This window comes from Lissotriton vulgaris, chromosome 5 (assembly GCF_964263255.1).
Source record: "Lissotriton vulgaris chromosome 5, aLisVul1.2, whole genome shotgun sequence".
NCBI classification, from domain to species: domain Eukaryota; kingdom Metazoa; phylum Chordata; class Amphibia; order Caudata; family Salamandridae; genus Lissotriton; species Lissotriton vulgaris.
The window spans coordinates 1,917,309,619-1,917,336,914 of record NC_141693.1 but is presented as its reverse complement, the minus strand read 5'-3'; the positions used below and the strand labels follow the sequence as shown (position 1 = coordinate 1,917,336,914).

The 27,296-nt window shown below is 45.2% G+C and overlaps 1 protein-coding gene across 1 annotated transcript in view; it reads right to left on the bottom strand.

Annotated features, from left to right (window-relative positions):
- LOC147717715 (E3 ubiquitin-protein ligase TRIM39-like) overlaps positions 1-26,150 on the bottom strand; it is a 305,695-nt gene extending 279,545 nt beyond the window's left edge. The window contains exon 1 of the mRNA XM_086924496.1: positions 25,744-26,150. Within this exon, the coding sequence (XP_086780622.1) occupies positions 25,744-26,148 (405 nt within the window). The 5' untranslated portion in view covers positions 26,149-26,150. The remainder of the gene's footprint in view (positions 1-25,743) is intronic.
- Positions 26,151-27,296: the final 1,146 nt, after the last annotated feature.

The window sequence follows — 27,296 nt, the reverse complement described above, 5'->3', positions numbered from 1 at the left end:
GGAGGGTGCGAAGTTATCTGGTGGTCAGGAATGTGATATGTCTAACAACTAATGTGTGAGGACACCTCAAAGTGTGTTTGAACCTGCCACATAGCCAGAATGACAAGGGTGCATTAGACTTGCATTGGGAAGTATGTGCATAGCAGTGATACGGTGTATGCAGTAAGTGCTATGGGCAGGAGGCACCGACCTGAGTTTGTTGTCAATGCAATCCTGTAAGTGCAGGGCCATGTCCTAGAATGTGGATGATACCATGATAGAAGTTGCAGAATAAAAAGGGTACGCTCATGTTTTGCTGATTGCATGGGGCATGAAGGACCGTGATGGTGGTCAGGACAGCTATCCTGTCAGTTGAGTGTAACGGGATGTGCAGACTTTTCGCATTAATGACAGAGCTTGTGCAGGGTCACGTGTGTGTGTGTTTGCATCTGTTGGAGTTTGTTCATGGGCTGCATTTTTTATAAAATTGCACGGTGTGTGCAAAGTTCTCAAGGGACAACATAGAAGAATTGAGATGGATGATTAGTATTTGTTTAAAATGACTAGTGAGAATTCTACATAGTTCTACCTTTCTGAAGTGACAGCACAACATGGCACCCAATGGCTCATTTACTGTGTTATCTTAGAGTTAATTTACAGGCAATAGGTCAGAAATGACCATGCGATGTATTTGATTGCAGCCTGGTCGTGGAATTAATCCCAATCTAATTGCTGATGCAGACAGTAGCCAAATGCAGTTGGTTGCTGGAAAAACATTCTGATCAGTATCTGGTTAAGTGACTACTTAATGAACGCTTCTAACTTGATACCTGTTGTTGGTGCTCAGGCATTCATGCTGTTTGCCAGTGGTTTGGTGCATTTTATTGTCTAAGGGTGCAGTTCTCGAATTTTTTTTTTTTTTACTTGATCTACACATTGCCCATTACTTTGTTATTACTGCCTGATGGAGTCAGAGTCCATAAATGTCAGAAGAGGCACCAGACAGGGTTGCCCACTTTCCCCATTACTATTTTCCCTGGCGATCGAACCACTGGCTGAACGGCTGCGCGCCAGCGGAGCACGATGGGGCATCCCGCTAGCAGACGGCACGCATGTCATGTCACTATACGAAGACGACTTACTCTTGTATATCAAAGACCTTGATAATGTGCCGCCGGAACTGTCGGACATATTCCGCACGTTCGAACTGATGTCAGGCCTCAAAGTTAACTGGGCCAAGTCGGGGGCATATTCGTTCACCCCCGACGCTCCGGACCCGGTACTCCACATCAATAATGAACGACTGCCATGGTACCAGACCACGTTCAAGTACCTGGGCATCCATATATATAGGACGCCCCCAGACATTCTGGACGGCAACCTGACACGGGCCATAACGTCTGTTCGAACACAGGTCGCCTTCTCGAAAACTCTTCCCATCAATGTGCCAAGCAGGGTAACCTTGACGAAAATGATAATACTCCCCAGGCTCCTGTATTACTTTGCCAACCTCCCACTCTATATCCCTGTCCGCATATTCAGGGAGCTGGAGTCCATGCTCAGAGATCTGATCTGGAACACAGGCAGGCCAAGAGTAGCACTGACGAAACTCTACAACCCGGTCACTGAAGGCGGCGCGGCGGTCCCGAACCTAGAGCTCTATTATCTAGCAGCACAGGTGCAATGGGCGGTAGCCTGGATTTCAGGCAGGAATCTCGAGGACACGGCTACGGCCACAGACATCCTTTCCCCACTGCAGATACATACCCTATTCCACCCACTGACGAGCCCTAGGAAACACTCGCAACTACATGTAGCTGTGGCCACGAAATGTTACGACAGATGCTTACGCCTCACTAGAACCACCATACCATACGCGCCAGCGTTGCCACTCCTGGGTACCCCCAAGGCCACGTCAGTCGTGACAGAGGCGGCACTGGTACAGTGGACATGCGCAGGCATCAAAACAATGACAGATTTGTACGCGGATGGCGCTTTACTTTCCTTCGAGGCACTGACTGCTGACACGGGACTGCCCACGGGACAATTCCTGCAACATGCCTCAATACTGCGGACACTCACACAGAAATGGGGGAACATCGCTGACGAACCGCCCACACACCAGCTAGTACAGTGCATGCACGTGATGGGCAACGGGACGCATGTGGTGCACTGGCTGACACAGGCGCTACTCTCGCACACTCAAAACACATTGCAACCTCTCCGGGACAAATGGGCGGTGGACAGAGGGAAGGCATGGACGGACAAGGAGTGGGCGGTGATACTCTCAGGCCCCCGCAACATTCCCCGTAATGCACGCTTCAAACAGATCCAATTTTATGTCCTACACCGCGCATATCTATCCCCGGACAAGATAAACTCGTATTTCCCGGGCACGGGAGCCAAATGCCCGAGATGTGACACGGAGGGAGCAGATCTCCTCCACATGCTGTGGCAATGTCCCCAGCTTCAGGCATACTGGCACTCGATACTAACGCTACTGAAGCGATGCACGGCGATGCCGATCCCATTCTCGTGGGAGGCGTGCCTACTGGGCCTCTTCCATAGGACCAAACTAAACAGGGTGCCTTCCCGCTTCTGGGATCTTGGCCTCATCACGGCCAAAAGACTCATCACAAAGCATTGGAAGCGGGCGGCACCACCAGCGGCGGAACACTGGCGCGCTTCGCTAGATAACTGGGCGAAAGCGGAAAGCATATCATTACATAATGAGGAGACGGCGGGATTGCGTAAGTACCCCATAGCGGCGCTCTGGGACGATATGATCCGCTCCTTCCACAATGGACCCCAGGCACCAGAGACTCCTGAGAGACAGACACCCCCAGATGGGGGACATAGCGATGACCAACATACTCCAGGCGCCGCAGACGACGGACATAACGCCCATACACCTGACCCCTAGACACCCCCTCTTCTTCCCCCCCCGGCCCCGCTGACACGCCGGGATTGCTGTCACCCTCCTGCATCGCCAGCATAGCTCCCGAACATGCAAGAACAGACACGAACCTGCTGAAGCACTACTACCGGGCCCTCCCCCCCTCTCTCCTCGCCCCCCCCTTCAGTAGACCCCACCAACTGTTGCACCGCACACCGCACGACCCCAAGTTTGATACCCCTTTCCCGTTACGCTTTTATTGAAGCTGCTTGATTGGCAGGATACAATAACTGAGACAGCATGATCACGCACTGTTTGAACGTTGACTTTCTCAGCGAAATGTTGTGATATACTTTGCGATCTAATCCATGATCTATGTATGCATTTCTTTGACTATTGACTCTTCATACATTGAGACTCTGTATGACATATGCTTGTATTTTTTTTTCTCCTTTGCACCGAATAAAAGATATATTTAAAAAAAAAAAAAAATTACTGCCTGATGGAGTTAGGAGATTGCAGTGGACGCAGATAAAAACGTCATCTGGACATTTGCATTATGGAGCGAGAAGTATGTCGAGCACATCGTTTCCCTCTGACATTACCGAAACGCTCAGATAAACCACCTCAATATCCCAGAGCGTTATTAGTCAATTTTGGAAACTTTCTAGTACGTGATACTATATACGACTTGGCTAGACCTACGGCTAAAAGAGAATACAAGGGTTTTAAGTTCTTCGCGAGACCTGATTTTGCACACGCAACTGTTGAACGGCGATGGCGAATGCGACAACTTTTCGCCCCCTTTGAAAAACTGAGAGCAACAGTTTTCAAAGGATCAACAAGAAGCTGCATAAGCGAAATCCAGGCTGAGGCCTACCTTAAAGAGGTGACAGCGAGATCGAAACAAAGTAATGGCAAATAAATGGAACTGGAAGGGGGCCAAGGATGGGAACCAAAAAAAACAATTTATTATAGATCAAATATGATATGAATATTTGGTGATGTTTGTAAACTGGCTAACAAAATGAAATGAACACTATCAAGAGCTTTTGCCATGTCATGGGTAGGAACCGGATAATAGACCAATATTGATTGAATATGACTTGAATATTTGGCAATGGTTATTAATAACATTAACAAAACGAAAGAGCTGACAAGTGATTACTAATTGTCATGTAGATGACACATCTAGGATGTAAAATACTAGGCCAGGGGCAAGCATAGGCGCACGGACCACACAGCCGTCCACTCCTGGGTGACTCAGAACCCAGGATGCCTCATAGGGCGGTAAGGGGGGGGCAAGTGGGTGGGGAAGAGGGAAGGGAGGGGGGCGGAAGACCAAGGGAATATAGCTACCAGAGAATCTAATTGGAAGGTTTTAAGAAGAGGAAAGCGGCAAAAAATGTAATGAGGTGATTACCATGCCTTTAAAGAAACGCACTGACTCGAAAATAGCCACTGCACTATTGCAGAAAAGTCAAACGAGACAGAAGGGAAAATAAGTAACAAGTCCTGCAGGAACCAAAGGAAAAAAAGACCTTTTAAAAAAGGATGGCTAGATTAAGAATATTATCTCTAAATATTTGTGGTCTTAATGACCTCAAAAAAAGACAAAGGGTGGCAGAAGGCCTGCACGCGATGGAGGCCAATATAGTCTGTTTACAAGAGACACATATAGAGAGAAGTCAAGAACATCTATTAAAATCCCTAGGGTTCCAACTAATTATCACCTCTACTCAGGGAACACGTACCAAGGGTGTAGCCATTTTAGCTAAAGGAGGGGGCCTGCAATTTAATCGCTCACGCTCAGATAATCTTGGGAGATGGGCCATTACGGAGTGTAACTACAATAACGGACTTAATATAGCAACATTATGCACAGTCTATGGGAATTTGGGTGACGACCCCGATACAGTAATAAGTATCTCTAACGAACTGGTACATTGGCCTTTGCCTCTTATTTTATGTGGAGACTTCAACCTTGACTTACCAACAGATTGGACATCTGGCTCGCAATTTAAATATCAAGGGAGAAAACCCAAAGTTTTTAGAGCTTTCAAAGATCTGTGCAAACGGCATGGATTACTGGATGGATGGCAACTGGGACATCAGGGGGATCATGGATTTACTTTCTTCTCCCATCCCCATGCCCGCCACACCAGGCTGGATTATATACTCCTATCTAACTCAATTAAGAACAGCTGCACCATAAGGAAGCTCCCTAGGGTACTCTCTGACCATAACCCGCTCGAACTTAATATATCATGCAGTAGTTCTTCTCGCACTAGAAGCTCTTGGACTTTCGAAAGAGCGCTCTTAAGAAAATGAGCAATACTGCAATCATATGAGAGAGTGTCTCCCATCCTTTTTGGAAACAAATATGGGCAGCGCTCCTATTGAGATAGTATGGGACACAATGAAAGCTAGCGTCAGAGGGGAGACATTACAATTCTCAGTTAGGAATAACCGAATAGGCAAACAACAACTTGCTTCTTTATATCAGAACTTGAGTAAAGCAGAGACGGAGCTGATCACAGCTGTACAAGCAGGTCATGGTACGGAGGGATTAGCGCAAATCGCAATAGCTAGAAATGAGATAATAGAGATATTTACAGAAAAAGCCATAACAAAAGCAATGATATCTAAAGAAAAAGCTTACGAACTTAGCGAACAAGTGGGACACCAGCTCGCAGTACGTACCAGAGAGGAAACAACCGCCAATATGATCAAAGGGTACAGAGCAGGAATATCGCCGTAAAAATATCGACTAACATAAATATCGCTGCAAAAATATCTACAGGAAGAAATATCGATGACAAAAATATCGTCTGACCAGAATATCGACAGACAGGTAAGTAATATCGTTAACATTAATATAGTTGTAATAAATATCGTTTACAAAAACATAGTTTACAATAATATCGTTTTTTAAATAATTATAAGTAATGTAGTGTTTTAATGATTATTTTTAGTCAAAGTAGTATTTTTAGTAGTATATTATTATTTAATAATGTATTTTCAGTTGAATTTAGTATTAATAGTTCCGTAGCGGGTTGTGGGTTTATAGGGGAGTAGGGTGGGAAGTAATTTAAATATAATGAAATAATACATTAATTAATGTTTTAAATGAATATAAATAGTGTAATAAATAATAGTTAATTAATTTCAATTAGTTAATTGAATAATAATTATGTAATTAATTATGTTAATTTTTTTTATTATTTTTAGGTGTGTGTACAGGATTTTTTTAGTGAAAATGTTTTTGGGTAAAGGGGTATTTTTAGGGTTCAGGGTCAGTTTTTAGTTTTTGGGTAAAGGGGTATTTTTAGGGTTCAGGGTCAGTTTTCAGTTTTTGGGTAAAAGGGTATTTTTAGGGTTCAGGGTCAGTTTTCAGTTTTTGGGTAAAGGGGTATTTTTAGGGTTCAGGGTCAGTTTTCAGTTTTTGGGTAAAGGGGTATTTTTAGGGTTCAGGGTCAGTTTTCAGTTTTTGGGTAAAGGGGTATTTTTAGGGTTCAGGGTCAGTTTTCAGTTTTTGGGTAAAGGGGTATTTTTAGGGTTCAGGGTCAGTTTTCAGTTTTTGGGTAAAGGGGTATTTTTAGGGTTCAGGGTCAGTTTTTAGTTTTTGGGTAAAGGGGTATTTTTAGGGTTCAGGGTCAGTTTTTAGTTTTTGGGTAAAGGGGCATTTTTAGGGTTCAGGGTCAGTTTTCAGTTTTTGGGTAAAGGGGTATTTTTAGGGTTCAGGGTCAGTTTTCAGTTTTTGGGTAAAGGGGTTTTTAAATATAATGAAATAATAGATTAATTAATGTTTTAAATAAATATAAATAGTGTAATAAATAATAGTTAATTAATTTTAATTAGTTAATTGAATAATAATTATGAAATTAATTATGTTAATTTTTTAATTAATTTTAGGTGTGTGTACAGGATTTTTTTAGTGAAAATGTTTTTGGGTAAAGGGGTATTTTTAGGGTTCAGGGTCAGTTTTAGGTTTTTGGGTAAAGGGGTATTTTAATTATATATATGTATTATTGTTGTTATATAAAGTAATGTGTAAAATTAATTTATATGTCCACATTTATTAAGTTTATAATTAAAAAGTGTAGTAAATTTTTTTGAAATAGTTAAAAAATAAAAGTAATGTAATGTATTTTGTTAATAGTACTTATATTTATTTATTATTTAATGTAATTTTAATTATTTTAAAAAGTCGATATTTTTTACATCTATATTAATTACAACGATATTTTGGAGTCGATATTTATGTACTTACCTGTTTAAGTATAGGGTGTCGATATTTTTGTAAACGATATTTTTGCAACAATATTTATGTCAGCTATATTTTTGTTATCGATATTTTAACACCCTACCGATCAAAGCTATTAAAGATAGTAATGGCACGCTGAGAGTAGAGGAACACGATATCAGAGAGGCCTTCCATAGATTCTATTTAGAACTATATAATGAACCACAAAGTGAGCAAGATGTCCCTGTCGATTATCTGGGGGTTGATTTGGGAGAATGTCTGGAACTAGAGGATAAAGAAGGATTAGATTCACCTATCAGCTGGGACGAAATAATGCTATCTATGAAGTCTCTGAATATGGGCAAGGCGGCAGGCGTAGATGGGATTCCCATGGAGTTTTTTTTTAAATTCGCCGAGCAACTAAAATCTATCATGTCACCGCTCTTTAAGTCAATATTCCAAGGAGAGAATCCACCTCTGTCCTGGTCTTTGGCAAAGATTATGATCTTCCTCAAGAAGATGAAAAATCCATTAGAGATGGGGTCGTACCGCCCCATAACGCTGATTAATGGAGATTCAAAGATCTATTCTAAACTTTTGGCTGGGCGATTGGCACCTATTGGCACCTATAATCCACAAGATGGTATCAACTCGACAACATGGTTTTATTCCTGGCAGATCGACAACCGACCACATACAGAGAGTGATCTCTCTGTTTGATTATGCTGAAAGTACAGGCTTTTGATAGGGTCTCCTGGAAATTTTTGTGGGCAGCAATGTCAAACTGTGGAATAACAAGGGGTTTTACTAGGGCCATCCAAGGACTTTATGTCAACCCAAACGCGAGTGTTGTGATAAATGGAAAGATGTCCGAGAACTTCAAGATATCGAGGGGAACAAGACAGGGTTGCCCATGCTCCCCTCTCTTGTTCGCGATATACATTGACCTATTTATTCGCAAACTCGAAAGTCACCCTTCTGTACCTTCAATCAGGATTAATAATTTTGAGACAAAAGTCCTTGCCTATGCAGACGACATAGCCCTAGTATCCACTAACCCCAAGGAGGCGATAAAGATTGTGGAAGAAGAAGCTGCACGTTTTGGGAAAACATCAGGATATAAACTGAACACAGCAAAAACCCAAGTTGTTATTAATGATAAAGTAGAGATGCATGATGCTAGAGTAGTTGAGCAGGCTGTATACCTGGGTGTCAGCATATGCGCCAAGGTGGACAAAATTGTAGAGAAAAATCTTGATCCCCTAATAGCAACTACTAGAAAAAATGTGGTCAGGTTAGACAATTTACATTTGATGATAGGTGGCAGATGTAATATAATTAAAATGCTGATTCTACCCAAATTCTTATATTTTTTTAGAACAATTTGCCTTGAATTTTCCCCGGGTTATTTTAAAATCATCGAATCTATGTTTTCTAGATTTATTTGGGGATTCAAGAAACCTCGAAGGGCAGTAAAATGGATTATGTTACCGAAAGAAAGAGGAGGGTTAGCTATGCCAAATCTCAGGATGTATTACTGGGCCACGGTTGCAAAGTATTGTGGGAATCTTATAGCCAGTGACTCCTGTGTTGCAGTAATCCCAAGTCCACAGGAGATGATTCTAGGGGATAGAAGTAAAGGGTGTCTATGGCGGCATAGCAATGATAATTTCTTTAAGAAAACTAAACTCAAGACAATATCGAGCGTTTGGAAAGTCTGGATTAATATCCGTAAATTGCTAGGGCTGGGGCGCGTTTCCTACTATACCCCTATTAAAGGTAACACCGATCTTCCAGAGATTTTTCTAGATGGCTGCATGGCTAGGTGGGTCGGAGCGGGGATTACCAAACTAGGCTGTTTTTTTACTGGGGATCGGATAAAAAGTTTCCAAGAACTTCAGGACAACTATAACATCAGTAATAGGGATTTCTTCAAATTCCTTCAGGTCAGGGATTTCCTATCAAGGAAAACGGGGGGAAGAGGCAAATTTCAAAACATTGCAGTAATAGACAATTTAAGAAGGGAAATTACCCCAAAAATTGGGGAAATCTATAAGGAATTCTATAAATCTATTCCTGATGATTTAGATAAACATTTGGATAAGTGGCATTCTGATCTTGCGGTGCATCAGGGAACGCCTGCTCGTGCGTTGGAGCTATCGCAAACTTGGCTTATTTCAATAAAATTGCAGGCACAATTCTATAAAACATTCTTTGCCCTATATTACACCCCATTTAAATTGTCCAAGTGGGCTAGCGGAACGGGCACTGCTTGTCCCCGTTGCTCGCTAGCGGCAGCTGATGATATTCATGTTTGCCTCGTGTCCAGAACTCACCAATATTAGGACTGAGATCTCTAAATTCATTTCTGAAATATTTAATGTAGAATTGACCATATCAACTGAAGAGATTATGCTTGGTTTGGCTGGTTTTGAGCGCCCATTAAACCAGCAGGGGCTGATCTTTGTATGTATGGCAGTCCTAAGGCTCTGTATTGCCTCCGCTTGGCTAGACCACCAGCCACAATCCATAACACATTGGAGGGCTAGACTATTGGCAATATGTAGCATCGAAATAGCCATATAAAAAAACAAAGGGATCAGGAAAAAACAAAGAGGTATGTTGATATGGGAACCTCTATTACAGTGGATACAAACTCAGGATCCAGGGTAATTTGTTTTCCTTTTCCATCCAGCTGATACTGGCTTTATGCTATGCCTGCTATAATATTCTTTGTATAGTTGCTTTCATCTCCATAGATGTTTTTGTTTAGTGATTTAACGTATTTTCTGTTTTTGGACCTTGGTCTTCAAAGGGGGCGGAGGGGGGGGGGGGGGGGGGAATGTAATGTAATAATTATGAAAACTTGAATAAAAACTTTTATAAAAAAAGGAAAAAAAAAACTGTTGCCAGATGTCACAGACAGAATCGTATGTATGTAGTATGATTTGTAGAATACTGTTAATGCTCAAGAAAGAGCTTCTAGTAGCTGATAAGTTAGACAGCAAATGCAGACGAAGGATTATGAAAATGGAATAGAAATGTAGTATAGAGCAGAGAGCATAATTCCTAAAGAGTGACTTCTAATTAAATAAAAGCAAAGGACTAAGCTTTAAAATTTTACCGCAACAGAAGGATAGGAAGATCATAAGTAAGCAAATTACCTTGGAGGAGGGAGGAAGTCGGATTTGTAGGACTGCTGGCATCCACCGAAATACACCTTGTTGTCTGCTCACGAGACAGTCCAGATGAGTCAATGGTCAAAGACGACACATCCTACTGACAGATGTGGGCGAAGGTTTAAGGTGGGCAATAGTTCACAGTTTGTTCTTCATGTTGTCTATTAAACATTACCTTAGAAATATGTTGCTGCTAAATAACTATACAGTAACTGAATAACGCTCAGATATTCCGTCTCACTGTGTGAGTAATGTGGATACTGTACTCTTACAATAGGACCAAAAATATTAAAAATACTACTACCAGATACTCCACTCCATCAAGACAATGAGACACGTGGAAGCTGCAAATTAAAAGAGGACTCAGAGACCAGAAATTCAGCTGAGTGTACAGGCTATTACGTAAAGTTTGAGTACAAACCAGTTTCCCTACAGATAAAAAACATTACAGAACAAGATCTGTAACAATGGTTACAGTCATTTTGTCATTTTGTACAGCAGCCTAACTACACTGCACCTGGCTAAAAGTTTTTTTTAAATAAGTGCTGCAACATGGTCAACGTTGTCCTCTTTCTTTATAGCGCTTCTTTTCTTACTTTCAAACATGCTTCACAAAATATTGACAAAGCCAATAATCCTATAATTTGGTTTTACAATTTTTTTAAGCCACGTTGTACGGTTGTGTTCATTATGGTTGAAAGTAATACAAAATCGCTTCTGCGCGGCCATCGTTAAAGGTGTCATAGTACTTTTTTAGGTCGAGGACCGAAGGCTGCGCTTACGCAGTCTTCGGTGGGAGATTTAATGTTTTTAGGTATGGGGGCTTGAACCCGCCTCTCTCCTCCATTGGCTGGCTTCCTAAACAGAGGCCAGCCATTGGAGGAGAGGGGCATCACTCCGTTCAAGCCCCGTCTCTTTCGGATTCGGGGGCGTGTTTTTTGCGTTCTTTGTACCTGTGACGTCATCCGTCACTCAGAGCGCAAAAAACACGCCCCCGATTCCGAAATTTTCGGAGTTGCGGCCCCCATTTTGCTGCTCGGTAAAACCAGGAGAGCAGCGTTGGAAATGAGGTAACTATCCCTTGTCTTATGTTACTTTGCTGCTGTATTCAGTAGATAAAGAAAGAGAAGTATGATCCGATGCCTCCGGTCAGGCTGTAGAATAATCGCCCAAACTACTGTGTGGGGTCGCTTGCTTACCCGTTCGCTCAGAGATATTCGTGATATGATCAAGTAGGGTTACGGGTGGGTACCCTTCTGGCTACTCCCTTACGTCAAAAGAGATCATGGAATCCATAAATGTTTGCAAAAAGCTGAGATTAGCCATCTTTTGTTTACTTTTTTTATTTAAAAAATACCGATGTCTATTATAATTTCATGGCAGGGATCTGATGCCGTCCCTTTTCTACCTTCATTACTGAAATCTACCCTCCTTTACCCCTACGTCACATTTCGGAAACACGTCACCCCCTTTCTCAGCAGCAAACAAAACACAATGACAGACTAATAATGTATGTGGTCTAATATGAGACGTGAGGCGACAACGGCTAATGAAACTACTGAGACCTGGCAGATGAATGTTGTCCGCAAGATTTTCCATTTTAAGATGACATTATTTTATTACTTAAAACAGGTTTGTGGTATCCTTCAACATTAACAATTTTCTCCTGTTGATATTAAACAACAATGAATATTTGTCCAACAAAAATATGAATGACAATATGAACTGTTAAGAATTTAAAAAGTAATCTGCTGCAATACAACAAATATAAAATATGCTACTGCTTCTCAGAAGTACGAGCCCGTTCCTACAAGGACATTCCAACATGGTAGCGAGGCAAGTCATAATCTGAAAAAGTCTTACGATTGTTTGCGCCGTACGAAACGGAAGCGGAAGTTGTTCTGTAAGCGCCACCAGAGAAGACGTGAAGCTGTGGTGTGCATGAGAACGGAGATCGCCAGTGAAAAGAGCAATCATGTATGAACGGGAGAGGGATCTGGGAATGGGGGACGTGTGGTAAAGGGACGCATCGCACCTTTAATGTTCTGTTTCATCGGGGCATAGAAGTGGGCAGTTTTGGCGATGTCGGAACAAAGGAGCGGCAAGTAATGCTCTGCGCCTCACAGATCGCCATAAGGCAGCGCGTGTTTACAGCTTTGGAAAAATATATTCGGTAACCCACGCTCCTCTCCGGGGACCTTTTCCGTCTTTTGCATCAATGTATGTTTTTGTGCTGTGATAGAGGGTAGGAAATATGTATATGAGCGCAATAAGATAGGGTATGCGTTTTGTTTCCCTGCCTATTAAACCCACATTTGAGCGCCAAGGTTCCAGGATAAGCCAGATGTTCATTGTAACATTGAATGGGTTATTAATGGCCGCCTCTCCCAGAAATTGGATATTCCAGCAGCTTGTAGTATTTAGGGAAGCATTTGGTAATTCTTTGAAAAACCTGACGTATTGGACCTTCTTTACAAAACCCGAACGTTGTCTCCGTTTTGTTGCTAACTTTACCCTTCTATCAGTATAATAGTCATAGCATGTTATCAGATGGTATTTAGGTTAGCAGCCGCTTTACAAACTAACAGTCAAGTGCTAATTGGTCCTCACAACCGAATATATGTTAGTCACCATACCATACGCCACTTGCTTATTCCTGTTCTATTCACCACATTAATGGTTCTTTAAATGCATTCAGCTAGTATCTTTGAAGGAATCGCCAAATAGTTCGCAACGGCTGAGTCCATTCTGCTGTTCTTTCCCCTATAAATTACTACAATTGTTCGATGTTATTTAAACAAATGATTGGTAAATGAGGACAACTAATTAATTTGGGGATACAGAACCTTGGTCTGTATTGCATGGTATGCAGCATTTTTGTGCTAGGTAGTTGAAAACAACCAAGGTGAAAGTATCGTCAACAGTTCTCGAATGTAAAATCTGATAAAAGCTTCTCTGACCGGGAACATTAGAGGTTCAACCATATACACGTGTGGAGTAAGTTCTGCATAACGCCTGTTATGTTCGGCATTATTTTAGCATAAACATAGATTGATTATTATTATTGAAACCACAGAAAATCTATGAATATTTCTCCAGTTGGGCTTTAAATACTATGGGAGAATAAGTTAAAATACTGTTTACTCAAAAAGTCTCAAGCTTTAATAGATGGTCTAATGCAGTTGTCTTAAATGGATTGAAAGGTCTTTTGATGACTTCAGCCCTGGGGTTTGCTCTTTGTAACCTGAATCAGTACTCTGCTGCTGTTTTGGCAGCTACCAAACTTCAGGTTGTGTTCCCCAATTCTGATCTCAAGAATGATTGAGAGGTCCCTTTTACAATAAATTTAACACGTCTCAGTACATTTTACCCGTAATGTAATTCCTCGTCAGCTGTACCCGAGAACGCAGTCACTTCAAAAAGCAAGCAAAAGGACATACAACCAGAGTAGGCATCCCTCTCCACCCCAACCACTTTATTGATTCAGCATGTGCAGACCAGAGTAATTACACATTTTGTGTCACAAAAAGAAATTACTTCTCCCTACAATGATTTATGGGTATTTGTATCCCCCTAAGTGTACCGTTTGTGGCTCTGCCTGTGTGTGTGTGGCTCTGTCTGTGTGTGTGTGGCTCTGTCTGTGTGGCTGTGGCTCTCTGGCTGTGGCTCTGTGTGTGTGGCTGTGTGTGTGTGGCTGTGTGCGTGTGGCTGTGTGCATGTGGCTGTGTGCATATGGCTGTGTGCGTGTGGCTGTATGCGTGTGGCTGTGTGCGTGTGGCTGTATGCGTGTGGCTGTGTGCGTGTGGCTGTGTGTGGCTGGATGTGTGTGTGTGTGGCTGGCTGTGTGTGTGTGTGGCTGGCTGTGTGTGTGTGGCTGTGTGTGTGTGGCTGTGTGTGTGGCGGTGTCAGTGCATGTAGCTGTGTGTGTGTGGCTGTGTGCATGTGGCTGTGTGTGTGTGGCTGTGTGTGTGGCTGGCTGTGTGTGTGGCTGGCTGTGTGTGTGTAGCTGGCTGTGTGTGTGGCTGGCTGTGTGTGTGTGTGGCTGGCTGGCTGTGTGTGTGTGGCTGACTGGCTGTGTGTGTGTGGCCGGCTGTGTGTGTGTGGCTGGCTGGCTGTGTGTGTGGCTGGCTGGCTGTGTGTGTGTGTGTGTGGCTGGCTGTGTGTGTGTGTGTGGCTGGCTGTGTGTGTGGCTGGCTGTGTGTGTGTGTGTGGCTGGTTGTGTGTGTGTGTGTGTGTGTGTGGCTGGCTGTGTGTGTGTGGCTAGCTGTGTGTCTGTGGCTGGCTGTGTGTGTGTGGCTGGCTGTGTGTGTGTGGGGCTTGCTGTGTGTGTGGCTCTTTGTGTGTGTGGCTCTGTGTCCGCGAGTACTCTCTACTACTCTCTAATGCTCACCTATTGCCATTGTAAATGACAATACCATTTATTTATGTGTTTTTTAAAAAAAAGGAAAAAAAATGTCAGGAGCAATACCAACAGCTCTACCTTTAATAATGCCGAGACCATTGCATTGTAAATGCTTGTTTATTTTATACCTTCAGCCTGCTGCACAAGGTAGGATTTTGTACAACATTCCTAAAAACATTAGAGCTGGAAAACCAGGTTCGGGCGTCCGCTCAACATCCTGTGATTCTAGGCCAATCAATTAATCTCCCCACGCCTACCAAAAAACGAATGTGACAGAGTGTAACGTAACTGGTGCTTGTGGAAAGCCCTACAATACCTTCAGGTAGATATATAGCAGCTAAAACAGTGTCTAGCAATTATTCAAAGATAACAGGAAGTTCGTAGGCTTGCTTCTGATTTTGTGAAGTGTCATTAAGGTTGATGGGATTCATTCTCTGACGATAGGTGACAGTGCAGTGTTTTTTTAATAAGTGTGCAGATTTGTAATACACATTCTGTTACGTTTCTCATGATTTGAAGCACTTGTTTACTGTAAAACTATTGAAGCCTATTGCCCTGTTTGCGCTGCCTAAGTATGGTGACTTCGAATAAAATAATACAACGAAGATCTCTACATTAACTTGGGTGAAGATTAAACTCCACTGCAGTCAGTGTAATGTTAGCATTTCAGTGCGCGCGCATCCCTACTCAGAGAGGAGCGAGTGTCGGAGCACGGCACTACCGGCTCGGCGCTCTCTGGTGCATGTATTCCAATAAACAAAGTTCTCCCTACTACAGCGTCCTGTCATCATTTCTGTGGGGACCACCACTTTACAATGGCGACGAGGTCGGGACAAAAAAAGGAATAAAGAAGAGACACCACCATAGAAAAAAAAAAAAAACAGGACAGGGAAGAGCGGCAAGCCTGCAACCAGCACACTGACAGGTCAACCGTAAGTAAACTACCACAAACAAACAGTGGACACCAGAGAGCGCGGCAGAGCTCATATCCACACGGAGGGAGCTGAACTGAGCACTGGTGAAGAAGTGAAAGGGCGCGCAGAGGGGCACACCACCCAGGACACCCCAACACAACACAACCGAGGGCAGGAGCACTGGCGACCTCTGGGAAAAGCGAAGGGGCAGAAACAGAGAGCCCCCAGCTGCAAAACGAGAAACAAGAGGAAAACAGTGCACCTGGTAGCCCCAGAATTCACGGTGACACCCCCCCACAGAAAGGCGCGAAAAGATGTGCGCGCAAGCAGCCTCAGCGACGGCCCCCGTGCAGTTCTTAACCAAACCAGGGGAACCCCTCATGAGGTGGGAAGATTGGAGAGACTACATAGACAACTTCATCGAAGTGCTGGAGGATGAAAATGACGAGACGTTTACCAGTAAAAGGAAGAGGCGGATATTGTTACACAATCTAGGCCCGGAGGGGCTAAGGATTTTCAAGAATCTAGTACCCAAACCACGGGGGAGTACAGATGACGTTGTGTATGCCCACGCAATCGAGGAATTAAACGAACACTACAAACTGGCGGTTTGCGTTTCAATTGACAGATACAACTTCCAGCAAAGAAAGCAACAACCAGGGGAATCGGTGGAAGAGTATGTGGTGGCATTGAGGAAATTGGCATCCACGTGCAGATATGACACATTCCCAGATGAATTCATCAAGGATCAAATAGTAAGGCACACTACGAGTACTGCGGTGCAAGACAAGCTGTGGACCAGCGGTGACGACACGCTGCATGAAGTAATGATCATAGTCAAGAGAGCGGAATTGGCGCGAAGATGCGCGGAGGCGGCAAAAAGAGAGACCGCAGCACGTCCGATGGTGAACAGGATAGACGACGACGAGCACCGTAAGGACAACAGAAGCAAGGGGCCCACATCGAAGGGACCGAACAGGTGGCAAGGGAATCCGGGACCACCGGGGAAACAGACGGGGAACAATAAGAAGGCTTGCTACAGGTGCAGAAGCTGGGCACATGAAGCCTACGAGAGGAATTGTCTGGCGTTTCGCGCCAAATGTATGTACTGTGGGATCGTAGGGCACTACGAGAAAGTGTGCCGCTGGAAAGCCTCCAGGAGTGTGGCCAAGTACATCGACCAAGGACAAGAGGACAGAGAGGAGAATGACCATGAAGACGAGGACACAGTACTTTGCATCTACGACCAAGTGTTGAGCGTAGACAACAAAAGGTCGACCAAGCCGGTGCTGGACATGACGATCGGAGGTGTACCGATAACTATAGTGGCTGATACCGGATCGCCATATACCATTGTCCAGAGAGCAGTGTGGAACGAAACATTCAAGCTGCACCTGGGCCCAGACCTGGATAAACTGACATAAGACCAGTCACATACAACGGAGACCCTATCCCCATGGTAGGATGTTGGAAATTATGAATGGAGCTCTGGAGCAAGGTATCTTCCCGGTGGCATGGAAGAGGGCCATTGTAAAACCTCTCCTTAAAAAGCCCACCCTTGACCCTGGTCTATTGAAGAACTTTAGGCCTATATCCCTTTTGCCGGCCCCTGCTAAGATGTTGGAGGCCCATCTGAATTGTCATCTTTCCAACTTTCTGGACGCTTCAGGATTCTTGGACGGGTCCCAACATGGCTTTAGAAAGCTACATAGCACAGAGTCTGCATTGACGAAGGTCGCAGATAACATCCGTCGGAAAGTCGATCTGGGACAGACTACCGTGCTAGTTCTGCTGGATCTTAAAGCAGCATTTGATACCCTGTCTCCCGATACTTTAACATCGAGGTTAAGGGAGGCAGGGGTAGCAGGACCGGCCCTGAGTCTCCTGAACTCCTTTCTACATCAGCGAGAGCAGCGAGTGATGCTTGGGGATCACCTCTCCCCTGTCAAGTCGTTGCAATGTGGGGTGCCACAGGGGTCGGCATTGAGTCCGACCCTGTTCAATATCTACGTGGCCCCCCTTGCAAGACTTGTAAGATCTCAGGGGATGGAGGTACTGTCGTATGCCGACGACACGCAGATTATGGTGTCCCTGACCCACTCCGTGAATGTCACCGCGTCCAACTTTAAGTCCTGTATGCAACTTGTTGCAGACTGGATGATTCTCAACTCATTAAAGTTGAACGGTGACAAAACGGAGGTCCTGGTCTTCGGTAAGGACCAGGAAATGTGGTCAGGTGAGTGGTGGCCCTCATCTTTATGCATCTGCCCCACACCCACACAATCTGCTAGGAACCTAGGCGTCATTTTTGACACCCGGCTCTCTATGGAATTGCAGGTGAATAGGACAGTGGCCACCTGTTGGGGTGTCATCAGGATTCTGAAAAGAATCGCTTACTATCTCTCCCCACAGGCACGAAAACAGGTTGTGATCGCCCTCGTTGGCTCAAGGCTGGATTACTGTAATTCACTCTATGCCGGGGCCAACAAGGGCCTTCTTCAACGCCTGCAGGTTGTGCAAAATGCCGCGGCGCGCTTCGTTCTGGCCTTGCCGTGGATGTCCTCTGCGACCTTGGCAAGGAAGAATCTCCATTGGCTGCCTATCCCTTTCAGAGTCTCTTTTAAACTTCTCTGTCTTACTTATAGCGCCCTGAGGGCAGGCCCGACTGATGCCTTGGGTTCTTTGCTCTCTAGGTATGTTCCAAACAGATGTCTTCGCTCGCTAGAGCTTAATCAACTGGTAGTCCCACGCGCTAGGATGGCAAGATGGGGGAGCAAGGCCTTCTCCATTCTTGCACCTCAACTTTGGAACACCCTTCCCCTGGAGATCAAACTACAGCCCTCACTTGATCTTTTCAAGAAAGCTCTGAAAACTTGGTGTTTCACTAAAGCCTATCAGTGAGCTCGTGTTTCTGGTTGCCCGCAGCTAATTTTTGAGTTAGGCGCCTTGACGCCCACTGGGCATAGTTGCGCGTAGACAAATCACATTTCATTCATTCATTCATTTCATTCAGGATTCAGACCGTTAAAGTTTAAATTCAGAGGACGCAGTGCCTACTGCAAATTGTACATATCTGAGAAGGGACCATCGGTGTTGGGATGGCTAGACCAGGGTGACTTGGGCATTCACTGGACCCTGGTGGTAAAGTACAGATCCTACTCACCGAACCGGAAGTGCGGCCAGACCTGGCCAAATGGAAGAGAGAGTACCCCAAGGTATTTGGAGGCACAGTGGGGAAGCTTGAAAAGTTTGCGCACAAAATCGTTCTCAAGGCAGGCGCCATACTGGTGTCTCACAAAGTGAGAAATGTACCTCTCGCAGTGAGAGAAGCGGTGCAAATAGAACTACAAGAATTAGAAAAAAAAAAGGAATCATCGAACCGATCACGTGCGCTGAGTGGCTGGGGCCACTGGTAGTGGTCATGAAACCCAGTGGGAAGGTCAGGCTATGTGTGGACCTGCGCGAATTAAATAAGAACATTGTGGTGGAGAAGTTTCCCTTGCCAAGGATCGAAGAGATGCTGGCCAAAATGAGAGGTATCAAGTGGTACTCAACTATCGACCTAACGTCCGCATATCATCAAATTGCATTGCACCCGGAGAGCAGGAGGTTGACATCATTCATTACCCCCTTCGGGTGGTACCAGTTCTGCTGTATGCCGTTTTGACTAGCATCAGCGGCTGCGGTGTTTCAGAAATTGATGCACCAACTGTTCAAGAATATGGATGGCATCCAATATTTCCAGGACGACATCCTAGTGATGGGACGAGACAGGTTAGACCACGATGCAAAACTGACCAAGGTGCTGAGAGTGCTAGAAGGAAAGGGCCTCACGGCGGAGTGGGAAAAGTGCCGCCTGGGCATGGAATCAGTGACCTATCTAGGACACGAAATTGGAGTGCAAGGGATCACCCAAAAGATGGAAAATGTGAAGGCGATTTGTGATGCACCACCACTACCCACAAGCAAGGAAGACGTCAGGTCCTTCTTAGGTATGGCGGAATACTACAGTAAATTTGTGCAGCATTTCGCAACAAAGACGCACCACATGAGGAAATTAACTAGAGAGAGCTCAGTGTTCTGCTGGTCGGAAGAGGCACAAGGGGAATTCGAGAGTATAAAGAAAGATGTGGTGGGAGCCATAGCCCTACAAGGATATGATCCTCAGGGAAGAACGGTTCTCACGACAGATGCCAACGATAAAGGATTGGGTGCGGTGTTGATGCAGGACCGAGGACAAGGAGTGATGGAAACACTGAGTTTCGCCTCTCGCACATTGAGCGACACAGAAAGAAAATACAGCGTCATTGAAAAGGAGATGCTAGCTGTGGTGTGGGCAATGACAAGATTTAGACAATTCCTGTGGGGCACACGATTTCAATTCAAGACTGATCATAAACCATTGGTGAAGGTACTAACCTCTAGCGGAAAATGACACTAAAACTACTGGAATTTAGATACGACGTAGAGTACATTCCAGGTAGTGGGAACAAGGTGGCGGACTACCTGAGCAGGGCGGCAGCCATGGAACCAGGGGAAGAGGACCAGACCGGTGGAGAGGAGATGGTGGCCCTGACGGTTGACCAAGAGAAGGTCATCAGCAACAAGGAATCGAGCGAAGCCTACAGTGAAGACCCAGCAATACAGGAGGTGAAAAAATGTATAGTACAGGGCTGGCCAGAGAAGAAACACACCAGCGAAACCCTAAGCATGTACTATGAAGTCAGGGAAGAGTTGTCTATGGATGATCAAGGAGTGTTCGTGTATAGGGGAGACAAGGTCATTCCCCCACCGGGCATAATTGCAAAACTATTGGCGATACTCCATGAAGGCCATTTGGGGATAGGCAAGATGAAGTTGAGAACCAAGCAAGAATATTGGTGGCCAGGTATGGACCTACTAGCGGAACAGTATGTCAGGGAGTACCCACAGTGCCAGGGAGCAGACAAAACACTCAAGCCACTGCGCCCGGAAGATTTGAACCCCCCCCAGAACCTGTGGGAGGAGCTATCCATTGACATATTGGGCCCAATCTTGGATGGGCAAGGTACCCAAAAGTATGTGTGAGTCCTCATCGACAGATACTCAAAATGGCCTGAAATGAAGGTGGACGAGGTAATGGACACGGAGACGATTTCAAGATTCTTGCATGACACATTTGTGAGGGAGGGCATTCCCAAATCCATCCTAAGCGACAATGGCCCTCAGTTCACCTCAGACAAATGGACCGGCTTCATGGAAAGAAACGGGATCCTCTCCAAGAACACGTCGATCTATCACCCGGCGGGAAATGGATTAGTAGAACGCTTCGACCGAGTGGTGATGGGATCCGTTCAAGCAGCGATATCCAATAACAAGGACTGGGAGAAAGAAATATGGAAAATGGTATGGGCGTACAGGATCACCCCTACAGGAACCGGATACAGTCCCTTCCAAATCTTGAGGGGACGGGACCCCTTCACAAAGGACAATCGAGTGTGGAAGGAGAAGGCCATAACGAGCAATTGGTCCCCGGCAGTGGTTCAGGCAAACTTGGAGAAAGCACAGGCCACCTACGCAAAGCACTATGACAGGCGAAGAAATGTGAAGGACACTGGATTTGAAGAAGGTGAATGGGTGCGAGTTAAGTTGACGATGCAAAGAAAAGGGGATAGCAAATACAGTAAACCCTTGCAGGTAAAGGAAGTGTACGACAGAGCTGCCCTGTTGAGCGATGGCAATGTATGGTCTCAGGACCGCATGGTGAGATGCAATAAAGTGCTACAGTGGAGCCAAGGTGGGCGAGAATTGGAAAATGTGGAGGAGGCTGGTGCAGGAGGTGAACAACTCAACGAGGAGACGGACATGGGGAGAGAAGAAATCGGCGTGGAGCAAAGTAACAGAGGAAGCCCCAGAGTGAAGGAGGAGACGAACATGAGGAGATCAAGGGAGAGCCTGGGCAATGGGGGAGGTAATGCAGAGACTCCTGAGAGAAAAGTCAAAGCTACTCCGATAAGACAGACCCGAAGGGGAAGGACAGTGGTGAGACCAGCCAGATTTCAAGACTTTGATATGAGCGGCGGACTGTAAGTTACAATTTTCTATTGGTTGGAAAAAAGGGAGATATGTAATGTTAGCGTTTCAGTGAACGCACGTTGCGTCACGACGTGATGTGCCGGCGGCCATTTTGGGGATGCACGCGCATCCCTACTCAGAGAGGCGCGAGTGTCGGAGCACGGCACTACCGGCTCGGCGCTCTCTTGTGCATGTAATCCAATAAACAAAGTTCTCCCTACTACAGCGTCCTGTCATCATTTCTGTGGGGACCACCACTTTACAGTCAGGCCCCAGGTGTCATCTCCACTTACCCTGCTCCATGCACAACGATACAGCTCTTCCTATCTGCATGCAGCTGCTTCACGATGGCTGCTGCTCTCTGGAGGGCATCGGGTCGAACAGTTTCCAGCTGCCCTTTGAGTGTCAGAGCGCTGCCTCCGAGCTTGACTATACAGTCAACAACAGCCAAGCCTTGCAGGGTTCACAGGAGACAGAAACAGCACAGGGAGGTGCTGGAGCCATTTTACTCATATGGACTTCACGTCAGCACTGAGAAGAAAAGGAGGCATAACCAAAAAAAGCATTTGCAATGCAATAGGACTTGCATTTACGCCAGACCTACTGCATTGCAAACAGTAGTAATCATGGGCAACGGGAGGGAGGACGGGGGAAGGCACGAACAACGGGAGTGGGGGCGAGGGGGCAAAAGGCACGGACAATGGAAGTGCGGGAGGGGGGTGGGGGTGACAAGGCATGGGCAACGGGAGGGAGGGGGCAGTAGAGAAGGCAGTAGAAGAACCTCATTAAACAAAATAGTGCTTACAGTCTAAATAACACGTACCATGTAACACTCGAAGTAAAGCGGAAAGTAACCATGGGAGGATACAAATGATGACATGGCTGTCATAAGGAGGGACTAACAAGCCCATAAACCAATCTGAAGGCAGCATTTACAAAGGACACTCTTCTCCACTCCCCCTCAACCACTCCACTGGCCTCCCTCCTACCACTACACCGGCTACCAACTCCCCTAACTCACAACTAAAGAACAATACATCCTTGCTCAACTTCCTCACCATCACAGAGCTAGAAGTCCTCAAAATAATTGGCAATCTTAAACTGTGCTCCCACACAAAAGACCCTGTACCCTCCAATCTTGTCCCCACCCTTAAACACATCATCGCTCCATTCTGGACAAAAATTATCAACACCTCTCTCGCCACGGGCTGTGTCCCCACCTTCCTTCAACTTGGTCAAATCGCACCCATAATTAAAAATCCAAATGCTGACCCAAATGAACTAAATAATCTCCGTCCTATCACCAACCTCCCCCTTCTCTCAAAGGTCCTTGAAAAATGTGTCCTACTACACCTTGACAAATACGTCGAAAACTTTAACCTACTCGACCCCCTTCAGTCTGGCTTCTGGAGAGGCTTCAGCACCGAAACGGCAATGCTCAATGTCATTGATGACATCCATCAATCACTTGATAATGGGGAGACCTCCCTTCTTATCCTCCTTGATCTCTCTGCAGCGTACGATGCAGTCAACCATTCAACCTTACTCAATGTTCTTATGACCTGTTTCGGCCTTAACGACACTGCCCTCAAATGCTTCACCTCATACCTTCAACACCGAACTCAGCAAATAAAAATTCAAAATTGTCTCTCTAACCCCTCTTCTGTCTCCCTTGGAGTCCCCCAAGGCTCTATCCTCTCCCCTTCCCTCTTTAACCTCTTTATGGAACCCCTCACTCTCATTCTTAAACAAGCAGGCATCAACTACCACCTATACGCTGATCACACCCAAATCTATTACAAGATTAAAACTCACGCTGACATCTTACACCTGAACAACTCTCTTCATAAGATTGATTCCTGGTTCCAGTCAAATCATCTCAAACTAAACCCAAATAAAACTGAAATCATCCTCTTCGCCCCTAAAAAGAACCGTCTCCCCATTCAATCGTGGATCTCAGACCTTAACGCACTCAACTGCTCACTCACACTGTCCAACTCTGTCAAATCGCTTGGTATTACTATCGACAACACCCTCACCCTTAACCCCTTCCATGCTCATGACGAGCTCAGCTCGTCATGATGCACGGTTGAGCTGTGATGATGACGAGCTGAGCTCGTCATGAAATGATGGAAATGACGAAAAGTCAGCATAGGAGGGGAAAACACCTAGCAGCCAAGGTGTTAACGTTCACATCAAAAACTCTGCACTTTACAAATGCTATGATTGATTGATCCATGGGACTCTACCTTGTGGCCGACAGAGCTAGGACCCAAACCCGAACATGACAGAAACCTAGCCTAGGAATCATCCTGGATGATAAACATGAAAGCACAAGTCAACACAGTGAGTTCCTTCTGCTTCCACATACTACACATGCCAGATCTTCAAATGGCTACCCCAGAACACCAGACGTACCATCACACAAGCACTCATCACAAGCAGACAGCGACAGCAACGAACTCTACGCGGGAATGTTCGAACAGCTCCTACAGACTCCAGACCATCCAGAACGCTGCTGCGAGACTCATCCTCAACATCCCATGTCACACCCTCCACATCTCAGAGAGGTCCACTGGCTCCTAACTCACAAACGCAGCTTATTTAAGCTCCTTACGCACACATACAATGCACAAAATTGGACCAGCATACCCGAATAGGCTAATACACTTTCACCAGTCTGCCACACACTTACTTACACTCAGCATCACTCTCACTTGCTAACACCCCTTGCATTCACAAAAGCAGAATGGGAGGTAGCTAATTTTCTTACTCCACAACCAAAACCTGGAACAACCTCCCACAGCTCAGAGCCTCCTCCTCACTTCTTGAATTCTGTAGGAGGCTAAAGACTCATCTTCAACTAACTCTGCAGGCCCCACGCCCACAAACCTGTTCTAGCGCCTGGATACCCTCACAGGTGATTATCACGCTTTAAAAATCCACACAACATAAGTACTTTGCTTAGACTGATGTGATGAGTTGTCTGAGTGTTACCTAGAGCACCTTCGTTAACATGAGGTCATCCAGAGCTGTTTTTCTTCCATTATCTTTGCTTTCAGCGATGTGTCCTTATTGACAACAAGGTCTTACGAGTACCCGGGTGCTGAAGGCTTGGCTCGTCCATGCATGTTTTATTTTGGCTGTAGATGTTCACACAGTTTTCCAAAAATGTTTTGAAGCTGTTTAGAACAATATGGTGTAAGACATGAAGTTGATACGGTGAAAGATGTTTTGAATCCTTAGGTTGTCTATTCAGAAGTCTTTGAAAGATCTGAAGGTTTGGTGTTCTCTTTACGGTTTACCTGGTTTGTTGGTAGTATGCAGAGCAAAGTCCTAGGGATGGCTAAGTAGTCATTCCAGTCGAGGAGTGTGGGTGGTTTGCATTGGATTGCTGGTGATGCTGATAAGACGTGGTTGAGGGTGTGTCCTTTGTAAGGTGTTGGCTGTGTGACATGCTGTACCACATTGAGTGTGTCAATGAGGTGAAGGACGGCATATTTTCCTAGTTCCAAACTCTGAATCTCTGGTATCTAGGACCACAAACGGCCCAGGTTATGAACACAAACCTCTGGTGAACAGAGGTCGAGCTGAAGGTGGCCCAAGAGTAGTGGCAAATTGAGACATCTTATTTTGCCAGACACAATCCTCCTTTGCTGTTCCAGCAAAAAGCTGCTACTTCATCTCACCTACTAACAAACATTGCGGTATTCTGGAACTGTCCTTTCAGAGGTGGAGGGAGTGTGCGTCGACAGAGGAAGACTTCGAATGTCAGTGCTACGGTGGGTGAGTCTAGATTTACCCTATGCATTCTGGGATCTGTAAATCTGCTTTTATGAGGAAGATAGCACTACAAGTCGCAGAAAGCAAAGAAAGAACATGTTATGGAGCAGCTAATCAGGCTTGGACGAGGAAAATTAGTTAACTATGAATATGCAGGTGCAAAAACTAAATAAAAACTTTTCTTAATAACCTATAGAAGGCCTAATCTGTGGCATACACGCGATGTAATCCTGGGCAGTTTTTGGATTTAGATGCTTTTTGCCCACCCCGATCATCTAGACTGTACGCACCTTGTACTCCTGGGCAGCCTCTTGCATGGGAAGCACGGAGTGAGCCTTGTGGAATTTGGACTCTCGGCAGACCACACAGATGGGCTCCTGGTCATCTTCACAGAACAGTTTCAGTTTCTCTTCATGTTCTCGGCACAGATTCTCCCCCTGGACGGAAGCACTCGGGGTGTGAAGATGTTTCAGCAGCTCCACTATGTTTCCCAGCTGTCTGACGGGCCTTAATATTTTGTTCTTAGAGGTTTCTCTGCACTGAGGGCAGGGGAAGTCTGTCTGCAGCCCCTCCCAGCAGCGAGTGATACAGGACAGACAGAAGACATGCCCACACTCCACGGACACGGGGTCTGTGAAATATTCCAGACATACGGAGCAGGAAACCTCCTGCTTTAGCTGTTTGTTTGACGCCATTTTTCTACAGAAAAACTTTCGTTTCTTGCAATCTGTGAAGTGGGCGTGTCTCTATTCTTTCTATTCTAATGTGCGGAGCAGCCGGGGTGGGAGTGTCTACATTGAGACGGGCGTGTCTTCCACCGCAGGGGCCTCGCCTCATCTGTAACGGGGAGTCTCTGCAGCGGACGTGGGAGTAGCTCCAAGTGGGAGTGGGAGCGGCTACATGTGCAAGTGGGCGTGGCTCCAACTGACCTGGGCCCATCGGTGATCAATGTCTGTCTGATTCCACAGGTCTTCCTGCAAATTACACGGACCCTCAAAGCAAATTGAGATACAGTCGTAGTTCCATTTAAGAATGTAATTCTATTCGTATTCTTTCAACAAATGCTACTACAGGTTATCTTGGCTTAAGGAGTTCCGCCATAGTAGTCTTTAGGACAAAAATAATAATCTTTGATGAGAATAATGCTGGCTAATAATACATGTAATGATTGAAAAGAAAGGAGCTCATACTTTCCTTTATGTATAATCAAATGTTCTCATTAAATAAAAAAAAATAATAAAAGGAAAAGCGAACTGCAAGATTCAGCCCAGAGGGTACAGAAACTAAAGGGACGGAAGGAAGTGCCTCCTTTTTTGTAGTTTTACAGAGCGTAAACTCAGCTCAACGCTATTGGAGCACTTTACATGACCACACTATATATTAAACATGGTCGATTTCATTTCTTTAGGTTTTGAGGTACACAGGTTGTTGAGCTGAGGCCGTGACTGGAGACTGGTTCTCCGGTTCCCAAAATTGCAGCTCTGTCCACCAGGCCACATCATCACCTCCCTGACTGGCCTCCTTCTCACACCTGACCAGGGACGCAACTAGACCTGAACTTCCAGGGGGCTAACACTTCAAGCATGTGTGTGGGGCTACATTTCTAGCTTTGCTCTCGTTGTCTCTGTGATGTCACTCAGTGTCCCTCAGTAAAAATCATCCCAGTAATTCACTGTTACCCATCTACTGTTCCATATATTGTCTCTCGGTCCAACCAGACTGTGAACATTCAGGGACATAATCTCATTCACATTTACAATATCTTAGGTACATCTGTATTTTCACTCTCTTCTACTTCATATTCTACATAATTGGAATCCGGACCCTCAGAACTACGACCTGT